Source organism: Panthera tigris, chromosome E2 (genome assembly GCF_018350195.1).
Source record: "Panthera tigris isolate Pti1 chromosome E2, P.tigris_Pti1_mat1.1, whole genome shotgun sequence".
NCBI lineage: Eukaryota > Metazoa > Chordata > Mammalia > Carnivora > Felidae > Panthera > Panthera tigris.
This window is the reverse complement of record NC_056674.1, coordinates 43,935,287-43,953,559: the sequence shown is the minus strand read 5'-3', so window position 1 is coordinate 43,953,559 and position 18,273 is coordinate 43,935,287. Positions and strand designations below refer to the sequence as shown.

Here is an 18,273-nt window from a genome sequence, read left to right as displayed (position 1 = left end):
GTGGATCGCGCCACTAGCGACCTGCCCAATGGCCTCTGCGGACTGGCGTCGCCGCCATACTGAATGTGGCGGAAGGCGCTAGGGGTGGGGCCCGCCGCAAGGGGCGGGGCCGACGTGGGCGGAGCGCCCTTTTACACAAGTTTTCAGTCCCCGTTTAGTCCCTGGGGCAGAAAAAACAGTTAACACAACCAACCTACGTGCACAATTTCAGAAACTCAATATGATTAACCACTAAGTAACGAAGAAGAGAGAAGTATAGTAGTTTATCATAAAATGATACCTATTTCACTATGAAAATAATTGGGTACCGGAGCACCAAAAGACATAGTGAAGTAAACAGATGCTGTGCCTACTTATGATGAAGTTTGGATACATAAACATCACTCAACTGAATATTTTTTAATTTCTTTATGAATGATATTTAAAAACAAGTGCTGGGGGTGACTAGCTGGCTCAGTCAGTAGAGCATGCGACGCCTAACCTCAGGGTCATGAGTTCAAGCCCCAGATTGGATGAGGAGCCTACTTTCAAAAGAAATTAAAAATAAGTGCTAAACACAGACACATGCATTTGAATAACCACAAATATTGTTATTGGTGATACGATTTTTGAAACGTAATAATTACCGGTCCCAATAAAATGTTGATCTTTGCTGTGTTTATATTCTTGGAAAATTCTGGGTACATTAAAATTGTGCCCTCCCCACACCCCATTGTGTTTTTTAATTTTTTTAAATGTTTGTTTATTTTTGAGACAGAGGGAGACAGAGCATGAACGGGGGAGGATCACAGAGAGGGAGACACAGAATCCGAGGCAGGCTGCAGGCTCCGGGGAGTCAGCACAGAGCCCGCCTGGGGCTCGAACTCACAAACTGCGAGATCATGACCCCAGCCGAAGGCGGAGGCTTAACCGACTGAGCCACCCAGGGGCCCCCACCCCATTGTGTTAATAGGTAAAACAGAATTCATTTGAGAGTCACCCCAACAGGGACAGGCTTTCACCTACACGAATGCTGGTGGGACATTCTAAAGTCATGTTGTCTGAAAGTCATGCTACAAATCTAGGAGAGTACTTCTGAGGGCAAGACCTTTAGCTTCCCTTCAGTAAAAGTCAATAATCATTGTCACGGCCACCCCCACCACCCATTTTCTGAAAGTTCTCCCAAACAGGCTGTCTTGTTTCTCCTTGAGATTCCCTGAACTAGCCTGAGTTCATCAGGTCTGATGACTGCCCTTCAGCATTTAGCTGTTGGAAGTCTTAGGAAGTGGGATGTGCTCCACTGCGAGCCCCTGCCACTGGAGAAAGAAGCTGGTCACTTAACTCCTTTCTCAGACCCCTCCTGGTCACTCTCAGGACTTTAGGCTCCAGCCCAAATCCATCAACCATTTCCTACTCTCTAAAGTGAATAGGTAACAGAACCATTTGCACAAAGTTATCTTAGGGAGTTAAAGCGATACTGTTCTTAAGCATTTAGCAATGTCTCCCACAGAGGGGATAATTAAAAAATTGTACGTGTGTCTTACTCTCCATCTCTTCCTCAAATAAAATCCTGCAAAAATATCTTTAAATTGGAAAAACATTTTTGAAGGGGAAATAAATGACCTGCGAAATTACTACAACGCTCTCTTTATTGTGTTATACATCCCACGCCAGGCTTTGTGAGTAGACAATTTTTCTCCAGTTATGTGTGTATCCAAGTTCATTTTGAGGAATAAAAAATTTAAGGTCTCCCTGTACAGCTCCCCCCCCCCAAAAAAAAGCCTAAAACAAAGCAAAAAACTTAAGGTCATTTCAAAATATTAAACATTTAGTGAGTTTGGCATAAAGATTTGTGTGGGAATGGCCCAGCCCTAAGATTTGTGGGCACTAGGGCAGAAATACAAGTGGAGGCCTCCATATCATATGCTTAAGTTTCAAAGTATAAATCAAACGAATAGCCTGTTAAATAAAATCTTTTGTTCTCCTACTTTGAAAAATATACCAGGTTTCAATTGAGAATTCTCAAATTTGGCCTCAGAAATCCATATTGGATGTGGCAGTATGGCAGAAGTCAGCCTCCCACCTCTGGCCTGACCCCTTTCCTTCTCATTAGTGTCTCCATCCTGCATTCACACATGTGGATATCCCAGCCTGGATGTGCACACACCTCTCAGAAACTGCCCCTTGGCACCCCCTTAGTGTTAGGAATACACGAACAGGGTTCAGCTTCCAGAGGGAAGACCAAGCGAAGAGGCCCACGTAGCACCGGAAGCAGGCTCAGGGATGATTGGACAGGGAAGTCCAGAGTCCCAGAACTTGGAGTGAGGTCTGGAGGGAGGATTTGGGGTGGGCAATTCCCCTAGGACTGGCGTATTTCTTGTCCGTGAAGATGCGAATCATGGAGGAGGCCAGGTGGGGCCTGTAAGGATGGGACCCAGAACGGAGGCCCTACTAGACAAGCCTAAGGGCGATACTGGTGTGGGAGTTACAAAAGATGGTAAGAGGGGTCCCCAGAGCTAATCATCCTTTATCCCCAAACCAGATATTGGCATAAGATTTTATTATTTGGACTCTAAAAGGCTCATATACCACAAAATGGCATGTTCAGTTTTTTTTTAATTTTTGTTTTGTTTTGACAGAGTGTGAGCAGGGGAGGTGCAGAGAGAGGGAGGGACAGAGGATGCAGAGCAGGCTCTGCCCTGACAGCAGAGAGCCTCATAAGGGGCTTGGACTCAGGAGCAGTGAGATCACAACCTGAGCTGAAGTCGGACGCTCAACCGACTGAACCACCCAGGTGCCCCTCATGCGTATAATTTCAAAAGCAGTGTCAAAAAGATCCTATAAAATTTTTCCAGCAAAAAAATATATCCCACGTAGAATATTCGGTGCATCTTAACACATATGATAGGATGTCAGAGGAGTGCCTAGGGCCTATAAGTTGATAAATAAGCTCTGCATCTGAAAAAAAGGAAGTGTTCTCAAGCTTCTCCTGCCCCCACAAAATCATTCAAATTGGCTTTTATTTTATTAAAAAAATTTTTTTAACGTTTTATTTATTTTTGAGACAGAGCATGAACGGGGGAGGGGCAGAGAGAGAGGGAGACACAGAATCTGAAACAGGCTCCAGGCTCTGAGCCATCAGCACAGAGCCCGACGCGGGGCTTGAACTCACGGACCGCGAGATCGTGACCTGAGCTGAAGTCAGACACTTAACCCACTGAGCCACCCAGGCGCCCCTCAAATTGGCTTTTAACTACCCTACTACTTCCTTAGAATCCGGTATTTACACTTACAGGATTTTAGTTTATAGAAATTGAATTTTGGCAGTCCCCTCCTCGTTTTGCTCTGGGCAAACACATAAGAAGAGCTGGGAGACTCTCGGGCAATCATGCTGTGAAATACCCATCACGACAAATATTCCAGAAGAGCTACATCGGAGAGGCTGCTGCTTCCCCACAATGAGCCACCCGGGGATGTTCAACACACACACAGTCTATATTCATGAAAAACGTATTCCATTGATTTTAAGTCAACCAACAAGGAGCCCATTATCAGGGACTTGGGGGACAGCAGCTCAACAAGATACCCCAGCCTGCTGGGGCTGCTTGCTTCAACCCAGAGAACTAACGAGGCTAATGGCACCCTGTAGTTATCCATTGTCTTACAGTAACGATTCCCAGTAAAGACCCCAGCAAATTAAGTGTTCTTATGGGTACTTATCTTCTAAAGCCACATGTGATGACTGGAGTGGTTGCATGCCATTTTCCATAAATGACCCTTAAATTCTTACCCTACTCTTGTCAAAACTTTACTCACTGTGATAATCCTCACCACTCCCTCCACAGAGAAGGGGCCCCTGAAACTCACCTAATTTTCATTTTTTTTAAGTGATTTTATTTTTAGGGCTTTTGTTTTTTAAAGATTTTAAAGTAATCTCTACACCCAACAAGGGGCTCAAATTTACAGCACTGACATCAAGTCTCATGCTCCAATGACTGAGCGAGCCAGGCACCCCAATTTTCATGTAATTTTTTAAAGCTTATTTGAGAGAGGGAGAGAGGGAGAGAGGGGGAGAGGGGAGGGAGGGAGACAGAGAGAGAGAGAGACAGACAGACAGAAGGAGGGAGGGAGGGAGGGAGGGGCATAGAGAATCTCAAGCAGGCTCTGCCCTGTCAGCACAGAGCTCCATGCGGGGCTCAAACACACTAACTGTGAGGTCATGGCCCAAGCCTGGATCTAGATCTTAACCGACTGAGACACCTGAGCGACCCTTCATTTACTTAAAAAAAAATTTTTAATGTGTACTTATTTTTGACAGACAGAGCACAAGCGCGCGGGGCGGGGGAGGGGGGTGGCGGAAGGAGGGAGGGAGGGAGAGAGAAAATCAGAAGCAGATTCCAGGCTCTGAGCTGTCAGCAGAGAGCCCAGCGTCCCTTTATTTTATTTTCTTAATGTTTATTTTTGAGAGAGAGAGAGAGAGAACGAGTATGGGAGGGGCAGAGAGAGGGAGACACTGAATTAAAAAAAAAATTTTAATGTTTATTTACTTTTGAGAGAAAGAAACAGAGGTGTGAGCGGGGAAAGTGCAGAGAAAGGGACACACAGAATCCGAAGCAGGCTCCAGGCTCAGAGCTGACAGCACAGAGCCCAACGTGCGGCTTGAACTCACAGACCACGAGATCATGACCTGAGCTGAAGTCGGACACTTAACTGAGTCACCCAGCCGCCCCCCCTTCACTTATTTTAAAGGAAGGGGTTTCTCTCTGTAGTACCACTCTTTGGCATCAATCAGATATTTATCATAGAGGAAGAACTTTTCTCTATCCTCTTAGGTTCTGAATAGGAAGGTGTGTGAATTAAACAGACAAAAGATTAGAAGACAGATTTTTATTCACATCCAAGGGAGTTCATAGGAAAATGTGACTCAAGAAGTGATTACAATTTGGGGCTTATATTCCATCTTAATAGGGGAAGGGGAGAAACAGCTTACATCCCGTCTTACTAGAAAAAGGGCACTTATGGGAAAACACGTGACTTTGAGAGAAGATCAATGAGATGGGAGCTATGATTTCTGTCACACTATGTGTTTAGGTGATTTCTTATCCTGAGGTGCCAATTTCTAATCTCCGGTGGTAGGAGTCAATCCTCCCTACTTAGGAAACTCCTTGGGAGATGCTTTATGACTGCCAAATCCGTTGAAGAGGCTCTGCTTTTAGGGAGATAAGGGGAGTCTTTGGGAAAAAGCCTCTTCACGGTGCTGTATTCTGGATCCTTCATTTCTGTTTCAACGGACAGAGGCTCTTTACTGTCTTGGGTACCCTCCCCAGGACAGCTCATCACCCCTGCAAACAGATGCCATCTTCACACAACACCGCTTTCCATCGCATACTTCTGCTCACAACACTTGAGTTGTGCTCTCTGACCCACTAAATCCAGTCCAAAACGCAACGGTTGGCCTTTTCTCTCCAAACACGCTGCGTCCACTTAAGTGATTCTCTCTACCCGAACTCCCTTGTTGTGCCCCTTATTCAATAATAAAAACAAGAGCTCACATTTAACAGACCACTACCATGTGCCAGGCACTCCTCTAAATGCTTTATACACATCAACGCTTCCTTTGGAGATAAGGAAATCGAGGCATCGAAAGGTGAAGTAACTTGCCTAAGCTCACAGGTGGGAAGGACAGGATCAGGATTGGAATCCAGGTTGCACGGCTCCAGGGTCTCATGTCTTCTCCACATAACTGCCTTGTCGGTACCGGTGGAACCAGCAAGAGGGAAACCGAGGCGCTGTTTTCCAGGCTCGATGCAAACCCCTTCTCTGTAGCCTTTCTCAGAAGTCACGTTACCTGACTGGTTATAGCCCTTTGCACGTGGTGGTACTTTGTAAACAGTTTAATTCTGTATAGAACCATTTTATCATTTGTCCTCATTGTAGTTTTTTCCCCTGACCTTTTTTTATTGTGGCCAAATACACACAACGTAATGCCAAATCTGGCGTCATGATGTTTTTCTCTCATTTTCTTCTGAGGGTTTTATAGCTGTAGCCCTTATGTTTTAAAAAGTCTTTCATTTTGAATTTATTTTTTGTATATGGTATAACAGTATGACTAATTTCATTCTTTTGCATATGGACACCCAATTTTCCCAGCACCATTTGTTGAAAACACTGTCCTTTTTGGCAGAGCATAAGGAAAATAGTCAATGATATTGTAATAGTGATGCAACAGGACAGATGGCAACTACACTTGGAGTGAACATAGCATAATGCATAAACTTGTCAAATCACTAAGTTGTAACACCTAAAACGAATGTAACACCGTGTCAACTATAATAAAAACATATAAAGTTTATTTTTGAGAGAGCGTGAACACAGGCGAGTGGGGGAGGAGCAGAGAGATAGGGAGAGAGAATCCCAAGCAGCCCCTCCCACCCCCCAATGAGAGGGAGACACAGAGTCCGAAGCAGACTCCAGGCTCTGAGCTGTCAGCACAGAGCCCTACGTGGGGCTCAAACCCACAAATCGGAGGATCATGACACAAGCTGAAACCAAGAGTCTGATAAACAAATGAGCCACCCAAGTTCCCCAACACTGTGTGCGCGTGCACACACGTGCACACACACACGTAATTTTTGTGTCATCTGCCCCCCCCCCCAAAAACTGTCCTTTTCCCAATGGTCTTAGCACTCCTGTAGAGTATCAGTTGACCATACATATGAGGGTTTATTTCCAGCTTCCTAATTTCTCCCCAACTTTTAATTGTGAAATACTTCAAACTCGAAGAAAAACCAAAATAGTACGTCAACACTTACATGCCCTTCACCTAGATTTAGTCATTATGAACATTTTGTCACATCTGCCTTCGTGCTACCACTCTTCACACTTTTTTGTTGAATCATTCTTAATTTCGAGATGTAACACTTCATCCCTAAATTCGTCATCATTTATCTCCTAATAAGGTTCTCTTAGTGAACTATGTCCCCAAGAAAACTAATGTTTAGGGGCATATGTGTGGCTCAGTCGGTTAAGTATCTGAATCTTGGTTTTTGGCTCAGATCATGATCTCATGGTTCATGAGTTCAAGCCCCTCCTTATGCTCCGGGCTGACAATGCAGAACCTGCTTAGGAGTCTCTCTCTCTGCCCCTCCCCCACTCATGCTTTCTCTCTCAAAATAAACTTAAAATTAAAAAAAAAAAAGTTTATGGGGTGCCTGGGTGGCTTGGTGGGTTAAGCGTCTGACTTCAACTCCGGTCACGATCTCACAATCTGAGTTCAAGCCCCCCGTCAGGTTCTGTGCTGACAGCTCAGAGCCTGGATCCTGCTTCAGATTCTGTGTCTCCCTCTCTCCTTCCCCCACTTACACTCTCACTCTGTCGTAAACAAACATTAAAATAAAAGTTTATTCAGGAATATAATCTACTCTACTTATTACAATGTGCCCAATTTAAAAAAAAAAAAAAAAAAGTCTTTTATGGATCTTAAATTTTCACTCCAGGACCCAACCAACCAAGGTTTCAATATTGGAGTCTCTCAAACCACACACAGAATTACCGTATGACCCAGCAATGCTCCTCTCAGGTTAATAACCAGAACTAAAAACAGTTTTTGTAAGCAAGCATTCAATGCAGCATCATTCACAATAGCCACCAAGTAGAAACAACCCAAGATAAATGGATATATAACAACATGTGGTATATATGCACGTGATGGAATATTGCTCAGCTGTAGAAGGAATGAAGTGCTGATACAAGCTGCAGTGTGGACAACCCCTGAACACATTAGGCTACATGACATCACCAAGTTTAAAAGCGCATAAATTACACGACACCACTTACATGAAATACCTAGAATAAATTCATAAAACAAGGTAGAATGGAGGTAACTGGGGCTGAGAAAGGGGAGAACGGGGAGTTACTTATTGCCTATGGTTATAGAACTTGTTTGGGATGACGAAAAGGTTCTGGAAATAGAGATGAGGGTTATACGTGCACTTAGTATCACTGAATTGCACGCTCAAAATCCACACACATTCAGTAGAAACCATACTTCCAATTTTGATCTTTTCCTGGGCTAGTGATACGCGGTCGGACTTTCTCGTGATGCTGGGCAGTGAGTGGCAGCCACGGCTTGTCAGTTCTGTGATCAGGAAGGTAAGCAACAGACACACTTAACCATTCCATTTCTCGCTGTCCATCTTCAATAAATGACACGAGCTCTTCAACACTTTATTATTATAAAATAGGTTTTGTGGGGGCACCTGGGTGGCTCAGTCAGTTAAGCATCTGACTTCGGCTCAGGTCATGATCTCACGGTTCATGAGTTCGAGCCCCACGTCAGGCTCAGAGCCAGGAACCTGCTGACAGCTCAGAGCCTGGAACCTGCTTCAGATTCTTTGTCTCCCTCTCTCCCTGCCCTTCCCTGCTCACACTCTCTCTCAAAAATAAACAAACATTAAAAAAATAAACAAAAAAGGTTAATATGAGGGACACTTGGGTGGCTCAGTTGGTTAAGCATACACACTCTTGACTGATTTCAGCTTAGGTCATGGTCTCATGGTTCATGGGATCGAGCCCCTTATAGGGCTCTGTGCTGACAATGTGGAGCCTGCTTGGGATTCTCTCTCTCTCTCTCTCTCTCTCTCTCTGCCCCTTCCTCATTCATGATGTACTTTCAAAATAAATATTAATTTTTTTTACATTTATTTATTTTTTGAGAGACATAGACAGAGCACAAGTTGGGGAGGGGCAGAGAGAGAAGGAGACACAGAATCCGAAGCAGGCTCCAGGCTCTGAGCACAGAGTCTGACGTGGGGCTCGAACTCACAAACCGTGAGATCATGACTCGAGCTGAAGTCAGACGCTTAGCCCATGGAGAGACCCAGGCACCCCTCTCTCAAAATAAATATTAAAAAAATATTTAAATATTTTATTTAAAATATTTATTTTAAATAAAACAGGTTTTGTGTGAGATGATTTTACTCAACTATAGGCTAATGTTAAGCATTCTGAGCACATTTAAAGTGGATTACGATCTCATGTCTGGTGCCTTAGGCAAATTAAATGCACTTTTGACATATTCTCAACTTATGATGGTTTATTGGGATATAACCACATAAGTCAAGATCTGTATATATATTTGACCACCACTTAAAAAAATTTATATATCTATCTCAAGTCCTACACTCCAGCAGAGGAAAGTGACAGAACTGTAACAGGGTTTCTCAACAGCAGCACTACTGACATTTTGAACCTGATGATTCTTTGTTGCACATGGCTGTCCTGTGCATTGCCGGACGGTCAGCAGCATCCTTGGCCTTGACTTGATGTCATCACAATCAAAGTATCTCCAGAAATTGCACAAAGTCCTCCGGGAGAGGGAGCCATACTCTCCCCCAGTGGTGAACCACTGGACTACACAAACTTTTTGCTGACTGACTGAATTTGCCTGAAGCTCTGCTAGGTCCCTCAGCAATGCCCACAGTAGTTTTTCCATTAAGAAGAGAATGTTAATGGCTTCTCCACATACCATATGGACAGTTTTCAAGTAAAGTGAATTTGTAAATGCAGTTTCCCACACTCTGCCCACAATAGAAGGACACAAAGTTCTGGAGGAGTCATTTCAACATGAAGCTTCCTTCTCCATGTTTTGAATAAGCCCAAGTACCACTGGTCTTGCATGGAATTGTGGCTAACCAAATAAAACATGTGTCTGACAATGTTTAACAAAATTCTTTAATAAAATTTATAAAAATGAATATTTAAGAATTCTCTCAGCTTGAATTGTTTTCCTTTTCCACTCCCAAAGAAAATACAAAATTATCAACACCCACACACATATATACTCAAAACTATAGTGACATTCTCTATACAGGACTACATTCGAGTTTAAATTGTTGAAAAATCAAGACAATTCCAAGATGTGATTGCAGGGATGATTTTTTTTTCTTCAAAAAACACCTGACAGACAGTAAAGCAATTTAGATAAGATTATTTTCCATGGTTGTCAAAAGGTTCTTGAAGTTCACATTTCAACTAAAAGAAGATCCAAATCAGAGTTCTCCCCACACTCCCCTTACTAACACATTTTAGGGCCATATTTTCTTCCTGCTCCTAAGGAAAATAAATTGGATTTCCTGATATTGTTTTCTATGCATGCTTGGAATTTCGGGCAGATGTTTCCAGATCAGCCAGCATATCCTGTGGACATCAACAACAGCAGGCACTTGGGGGGTTCTGGGCTGTCAGGAAGAAACTCTGGTAGCAGGATCCTGATTGGAGTCACATGTTAAGATTCTTCCATTCTTTCTCAGGACTAGAGGCAGAGCCACCTCAACCATCCTCAGCCTCAGTTTCCTAAATTGCCAGGCTCAACAACTTGTCTCCTGCCACCTTCAAACCCATTTTTCACATTGCTCTCCGCTGGGACAAACACCTTCTGTCTTTGGCTGCAGCACTCGAGGCACTACCGTAAGTGTTGGAATAGATCACTCTCTTGTTTGAGTGTTAGATGAACATTAGATGTGGAGTGGCACCTGAAAACTCACCACCCTTTCTGGTCAAGGCTTCCTGTTTAGAACCAGATCACCCCAGTAATGACATACACATAACAAACATTCTTATGCACAACGAGTAAGTGGATGGATACCTATTTCAAGTTATATACTCAGAAGATTAAAGGTCTTAAGAGTAAATAATACCCAGTCACACTATGGCCAGACTAAGACCACACTTATCCTGAAAGGGCCCCACAATTTCTGCATCAGAGAACCCCTGTCTGGGGCAATGTAGGTTCAGAAGGAGTAAGAGTGGATAGTAGAACAAGGGGTGCTGTGCAGTGATAGGAGGAAAAAAGTACACAAATTAAAAATAATTACACACACATACATACATACACACACAAAATAATAGGGCAGTTGACCCCTCCCTTCCCTTAAAAAATGAGACGAAAACCCTTAAGGAAATCTGCAAGTTGCTAGCAGAACCTTTTGAGGCTGAAGCTATTGTTCTGAAGTATTAACATATGGGGGTCTTTGGGACAGCATCACCACTTAAAGAGTGAGGAAAGAAAAAAAGATTCAAAAATTAGGGCGAAATCATTCGAACACACACAGATTAGATCTATAAAGTGGAAATCCCAACTATCCTAACTGCATCACCGAGCAGTCTCTCTTCCCCAGAAAGTCATCTCAAGTGAAGGGAGCTGAGAAACCATGAGCCCTGCATTTTCTGTCACACGATGTAGGGGCCCATCTCCTTCCCCATTTGTCTCGAGTCCCCTAGTCATCCTCACCACCTCCGTACATGTCTGCCAGCTTCTTGAAGCGATTGCCCCATTCATTCAGGTAGTCATAGTCCTGATCTCGGTCTGATTCCGAGGAGTTTAAGGAGCTCAGACTAGCAGCTTCAGAACCGCTTCCTTCATAGTCAAACACAAGCAGAGAGTCGTAAGGAGGAGCAGTGGGGTCACTGTCTGCTGCCTTCAGGTTCTAAAGAAGAAGGAAGACGATAGGATCTTTCAATGCAAGGAATCGCACACCTGTCATCTGAGGCAAGATGCCTCCTCTAGGTGCCTCGAGCAACGAGTCACACATGACCACGCAACCATCCTGCGACACCAATAAGGTAAATTTATACAAACAGTCAAGGAAGACAAATCTAATATATATTTCATGAAAAGAGAACATTACAGGTAAATTGCAGAATCTTTTCCTCTATACTAATGATAAGTTATGTGTAGGCAGGAGACAAACAAGCCCGTCAGGATGGACAGAGGCTGAAAACAGTCATATTGTAACATATAGAATAAACTCCTTACTTGGCAGTAACAGTTTGCTTGAATGAACATTTTTGGCTTCTACCCTACCCTTCCTACTTCTTCTTGACTGGAATACAGACCCAAGGCCTGGAAGTGTGGCAGCCATCTTGTGCTCATGAGGTAACAAGCACAAAAACAAGGTACCCTCTGTTATATCTGTTTAAGCTCCTGGAATTTAAAGCTGAATGCATTTCTGACATATACAAAGGGATGCTATTTTTCTGGCCCTTAGGTAGACTTATGATACACATTTAATATCACATCCCAACCAGGAGTGGGATGCAGGGGCAAAAAGACTCCTTAGTGAAACCAAACTGGATCTACTTTGAATTCCTTTAGCTTCATGTCTACTTTTACTAAATCCTTTCAAGTCATTCTTGGTTTTGCCATATGGACTTCGCAAATTCGCTAGGAACAATTTGAAGTGCTCTAAGTTCTGAAATTCAGATGAGACACAAATAAAAAATAGCAGTCAGGGATCAGACAAGGAGAAAACATAAAGCAAAGAATCTAAAGACTTTTTCCTGACTTTCAACACAACTGTTCCTGAGTTTAGAGATGAATGGCACCATGGCTTTTGATTTTGCTAACTTACTTCATCAATAAAGTTTCCAATTTCATCAGGATTGGCAGGGCGGGGCCGGTACTGGGGCATGCTCAGGAGGGTTGGTGCCACATCATTGCGAGTCACTTCAGGCCGAGCATCCAGGCCCCTGTGCAACTGGCTCAAGTCAAAGTCCTTTGGAGAAAAAGGTAAAAATAGACCCGAGTAAAAAGAAACAGTCACAAATAAGGGGATATATTTGGATTATAGATTCTGGTATCAGATAATACCCTGTCAACTGCATAATAGTTGCAAGCATTTGCCAGTGTAAACTAAAATGACAATTTTCAACCTAAGAGTTTTCACAATAGCCCTAGAAGGAAAGACATCAGGGGTGCCTGGGTGGCTCAGTCGGTTGAGCATCCGACTTCAGCTCAGGTCAGGATCTCGATGGTTTGTGAGTTCAAGTCTCACATCAGGCTCTGTGCTGACAGCTCAGAGCCTGGAACCTGCTTCGAATTCTGTGTCTCCCTCTCTCTCTGCTCCTACCCCACTCACACTCTGTCTCTTTCTCAAAAATAAACATTAAAAAAAAAAAAAAAAAGGAAAGACATCAAATGATCATGAGGAGCCCCTGTGGTAAGGATGTAGGCTGTTATACCTTATTAACTAAGTCCTAGCCAGTCCACAGATTCTTGTGAGCCTAGCTGCCATATACTCAATACCTGTGTCCTTCACAAAATTCATATGTTGAAACCTAATGCCCAAGGTGGTGGTATTTGAAGGTGGGACTTTTGGGAAGTGATTACGTCAGGAGGGTAGATGGAGCCGTCGGGAGGAGGACTGGTGCCCCAATAAAAGACACCCTAGAGATTCCTTTCTGCCGTGTGAGTACATTATGGCTGATTATGAAGGAGGAAGCAAGCCACCACCAAACACCACATCTGCTGGTGCCTTGATTTTAAACAACCCAGCCTCCAGAACTGTGAGAGATGAATTTCTGTGGTTTTTAAGCAATGTCTGTGGTATCTTGTTATAGCAGTCCACACAGACTAAGACAGTAGCTGAAACCAGCAGTTGTCCCACAAATGCCTGAAGGACATTTCTCTGTACCCCTTAATATGTTATGCAGAACAGGCATTGAAATTCTAATCAATGGCTATTCTTCCAGACCACATCGCTCAGCAAATGTGCTCATGCGTGGCGGGAGTCAAAAGCCGAACTCCGAGATGGGGCCCAAGGTTCCCTTTCTAGATAGAATACACTTTCAGAAACTCTCCAGAAAGGTGCCCGGCTGGCTCAGTCAGTAGGGCATGTGACTCTTGATCTCGGGTCCCTGAGTTTGAGCTTCACGTTGGGCATTAAGGTTACTTTAAAAAACAAAAACAAAACAAAACAAAAAAACTCCGGGGCAAGGTAAGATCATCTCCAAAATCAGGGAAAATAAAGAAGGCCTGAAGATTTAACATCTACAAAAAGAAAAGCAAAAGTTTAGCATACCTATAAACTCAAGGGACAGAATATCACAACAGATTAATTGCTTTATGTCTAAATAATTTGAAGTTCATGTCCTGAGAACAGCCATGAGGAGAACAGGCTTGAGTCAGACTACCTGGTTTGACTGCTTCCTACCTGTGTGACTTTGGGCAAGTTATTTAACTGCCCTTTGCATCTGTCCATTCATCTGGGTGCTGAACAGAACAACGGTATTTTAAATGCCTACCTTCTCCTAATCATTGCTTCTTCCAAATAGAGATCACCACATAGCTTTTTGCCACAGTTTTAAAAAGGTACCTGATCCTCTTCTCCACCTCCTTCTTCATCATAGTAATAAACATTGTCCCTGGTGTCATCTTCTGGGGGTAGTAAGGGCTCTTTGACCACCCCTCTCCTCCGAACAAACAGCAAAAGCAGCAGAATCAGGACTGGTGTGGGGAAGAGAGAACAAGGAGAGCCACAGGTCAGGAAGGCCATAAAAAGCAGCTATCACACAGCACCACTGCCTTGCCTACCAGACAGATGGCTGTCAGACAACCCACATGGCGATGCTCACATACCTGAAGTTAACGTATACAGTATAACATAGTGGACAATTACATGGGAATTCAAGCGTGTCTTCAACTGGACTATTTATCTTTTTTAATGTGTATTTAATTTTGGGAGAGATAGAGCATGAGTGGGGGAGGGGCAGAAAGAGAAGGAGACACAGAATCCGAAGCAGGCGCCAGGCTCTGAGTTGTCAGCACAGAGCTAGACTCAGGGCTCAAACTCACAAATTGGGAGATCATGACCTGAGACGAAATAGGATGCTTAATGGACTGAGCCACCCAGGGGCCCCTAACTGGACTTATTAAACCAGTCAGTCATTTCTCAGAATCTGAGTTAAAATGCTCCAGGCAGAGGAAATGGTAGTAAGGACAAAGGACCTGAGGCAGGAGCATGATTGGCATGATTAAGAAAAGTGAAGTCAGCACGGCCACAGCAGGGTGAGTGAGGGGGAAAGAAGCAAACAGAGGGGTGGCAGGGATATGTCGACTACTAGAAGGACTTTGGCTTTGATTCTGAGTTGGAACCATTAGAGGTTCGTGAACAGGGCTGAGTCACCCTAAATGTGATTGACAGGTGCACATTATTTTTAATCAGTTCTGAGGAATGGGACACAGACCATATAATCACCTGGTATATTCCCTTAAGATAAAAATCATGTGGGCAAGCTCTACGATCTGTTTAATTTCCAAAGTTTTCATCTGATCATGGGATGTTTCTAGGGTATATATGATTAACAGCTGTTAAAAACTTTTAAACTACTTATCGTGAATGAAAAAATGATGATTCAATGTGTTTTCTTCACAGATGCTTGTGCCCAAGTACCTCTAAAGGACACCCTACAGGGGGAGGGAGGAGGGAAAGGACATCCTACTGAAACAGTATTATTGGACTGAAACAGGAGGTTGCATAGACTTGGGGAAAAGATTTCTTAGAAGTACCCAAACTCCCTATTGTTTCTGAAATCAGCAAGTTTCCAAGACTTTATTCAGATAAGCAAACTTCCTTGATCACAATCCATAAACAGGAACAGTGAGCACTTGCTGGGTCGGCCTAGACGTGCCTTGGCACCGAGGACACGGCCCTGAAGACCATATAAGATGTCAACAGTCACCATCCACGTGGAGCGTAGAGCAAGTAAGAGCAAGGAGCAGGTTATCATCTCCAAGAAGATGTTACTGATCAAACGTTACTCAAATGTTATCCCTTTAGAAAAGTAACAACATATTTTTACTGCTTCAGGAAGTACCACCCTATACACTGTACCAAAACCTCAGTAACCCCAGTGGGATCCTCAAAAAGCCTGGCACAAAGCAAGCAATCGAATATTGAGGGATTACACGAACATCCACATGTCCCGGCATCTTTGTAGAATCACCTTTAGAAGGCTAAGTTCTACGCTTGCCCACAAGGAACAAGAAGCTAGAAGTGTGGATCCTGGCGTTGCTTCTGCTTTCGATGTTGTTCCACATTTAAGCTTTCTGCCATGTTGTCCTTGGCCTCTGTGTCTAATAAAATATACCCCAAACAAATTGAGGTAAGGCTATTACTAAAAAATCGGTATTTTAAGTGTAAACTCCAGTCTTGAACATTTTCCTCAAAATGAAAGTACTAGTTTGTAACTGCTGTCCCCAGAGCAGACTGGCCCGTTCAAATGTGATTGGAGTGGGAAGTAAGTGGGCAGGCAGGGCTTGTGCTGTCACACCTGTGCTGATGACACAGGAAGGTGAATTAACCTCATCCCACGGTGGCAATAAAGGCCACGTGAATTCTGAGGAACACAAGTCCAGAAAGCTCACTGAATTCTAAACAACACTCTCCTTCCTTCTGAGTTTTGAGACGACACAAGCAGCAAAGGGCAGGAGCAAATGAATCTGTTGAAGCAGCAAGCGGCAGGGGAAAGAACACCTGTGCTGAGTCGAACTTGAAACCCCAGAGGTGGCCCCACTGCTCCCTCTAAGAACTTTCTTCTACTCCAGCCACGTTGGTCTCCTCCCTGCCTCCCCTTCCTCTCTGTGCCTTCACTAGTGTGGGAACCGTCACGAATGCCCCTCTGTCCATCTGGATGCCACCAGTCCCTGTCCCGACCATCCTACATCTTCTACCAAACCTTCCTTGAGGCTCAATTAACAGCCCCCTCTTCTGAATGCAAAGGCATTCATGACCTGGACCGCCCTTTTCAGCCCCTAATTATACACGGTCTTTCCCCCACTCTGTCCTGATAGTCATTGATACTCACTATTCACCCTGCACTCCACCCCCACTCTCTGCCAAGTGTTAAATGGGCACATGGCCACTCAGTTAGGGTGGGACATTCTAGGTGTGGCTGTGTTTGAGCCATCGGAATGGGAGTGAAGGTGCACTTTCCAGATACATGCCTTCCACTTCCTCTCTCATCCCTTCTCCAGGACGGAAGGTGGGGGTGGTGAGCTGGTAGCTCCGACCATGCTGGTGAGAATAGTACCCTAAAGCCTTGCTGCTCCGGGTTGCTCTAAGAACCTCCAACATTTGCACCCCCGGGAGCTGGTGACAAAGGTGGAATGTGAGGTCCCACCCCAGATCAGAATTCTCATGCAGGCGATTTGTATGCACTGCCCTGAAGGATTCAAAGAACAACAAAATAGACGGACTGGGCTCCTGTTGATTTAATGGAACAGTGCTCCCTTCCAGTCCTGGCGAACTCAACTTTAAAATGCTCAGTAACAGATAAACCTCCCCCATTTTAGAAGCCAAAGACTGAAACGCTTGCCAGGCATACTTACTTAGTAAGGCGAGGATTCCTCCGAGAATGCCCAGAATGGCAGGAACTTGCAACCCCGCTTCAGCGTAAGGCATGGTCCTCTTGCAGTTGTTGACGACCCCTTCGCAGTCACAAACGTACACATCTAGGGTGGTCACCTGGTCCTTGTTCTGGTTATCCACGAGTTTGAGATTTATCTTGTAGTCGCCCAACTCTAAGGTTTTCTTTGGCTTCAAAATTAGAGATTCACGGGCTGGAGGCAGCAACAAAAATAAATGATGGGACCAGGAGAAAAAGAACAAACAAACAAAACAACCTCACTCTAGAATTATTAGGGTAAAGAAAATGGAGCTGCTTGGGTGGAAGATCACTGTGCAGTATGTTAGAGAGTCAGATACCAGGAAAGGAAAGGGACCTTTGGGGGAATGCCTCAAATGCAGATGGGGCAAACAAACAAGCATCAAACAAAAGAGGTGACATCTGAGAAGCTGAGAAGGGACTTTCAGAAGTGGGTGGGGGGCAGGAGCAGGGAAAAGCATGGGGTCAGAGTAAGTAAGACTCCAGTTCCCACCTTGGTCACTGTAGTCAATGGTCCAGTTGACACTTGCCCCGTGTGTTAGTTCTGCCGTGAAGGGAGATGTGTTGGGGGGAAGATCTGGATCAAAGATGTTGATGATATGAGGCTGTGGATTTTTCTGGCAGAAATCCATACTTCGAGGTTCTGGTATGGGGCCATTGTCATTCACATCAGAGAGGATAAGGAGAAGGGTTCCCGTTCCAGTAGCAAGTGGAGAACCTAAGAGAAAATATATAGGAAATACCACAGCTCAGGAACATTCATGAAGCTCTACTGCCTCGAATCAGACCAAAGGCCAATCCTGGCTTGGCTCTTCAGAGATTCATCACCAGGCCCCACCCTCCCCATCTCAGGGCATCTTCACTTCTGGTCAGGCAGCTCTCCAACACGCTATTCCTCACTTTAACAACAATTATTCAAGTTATTCCTCACACCAAGGACAGACTCCCTACTCTTTTGCACGTACCTTTATGCATCCATTAAACTTGAACCACTCCAAGAATTCCTCTTTGCTCCCCTACCAATTCTCCCTTTCCGAACTTCTCTGGCTTTAAGGTCATTATCAAAGGGTT

The 18,273-nt window shown here is 44.2% G+C and overlaps 1 protein-coding gene across 2 annotated transcripts in view; it reads right to left on the bottom strand.

Moving 5' to 3' along the window:
• Positions 1-8,946: 8,946 nt before the first annotated feature.
• CDH1 (cadherin 1) overlaps positions 8,947-18,273 on the bottom strand; it is an 82,084-nt gene continuing 72,757 nt past the window's right edge. For both annotated transcript variants that reach the window (XM_042969443.1, XM_042969444.1), the window contains 5 exons: positions 17,696-17,920; positions 17,147-17,377; positions 14,133-14,263; positions 12,390-12,533; positions 8,947-11,465 (listed from right to left, as the gene is read on the bottom strand). In XM_042969443.1, coding sequence (XP_042825377.1) covers positions 11,256-11,465; positions 12,390-12,533; positions 14,133-14,263; positions 17,147-17,377; positions 17,696-17,920 — 941 coding nt within the window. In that variant the 3' untranslated portion in view covers positions 8,947-11,255. The remainder of the gene's footprint in view (positions 11,466-12,389; positions 12,534-14,132; positions 14,264-17,146; positions 17,378-17,695; positions 17,921-18,273) is intronic.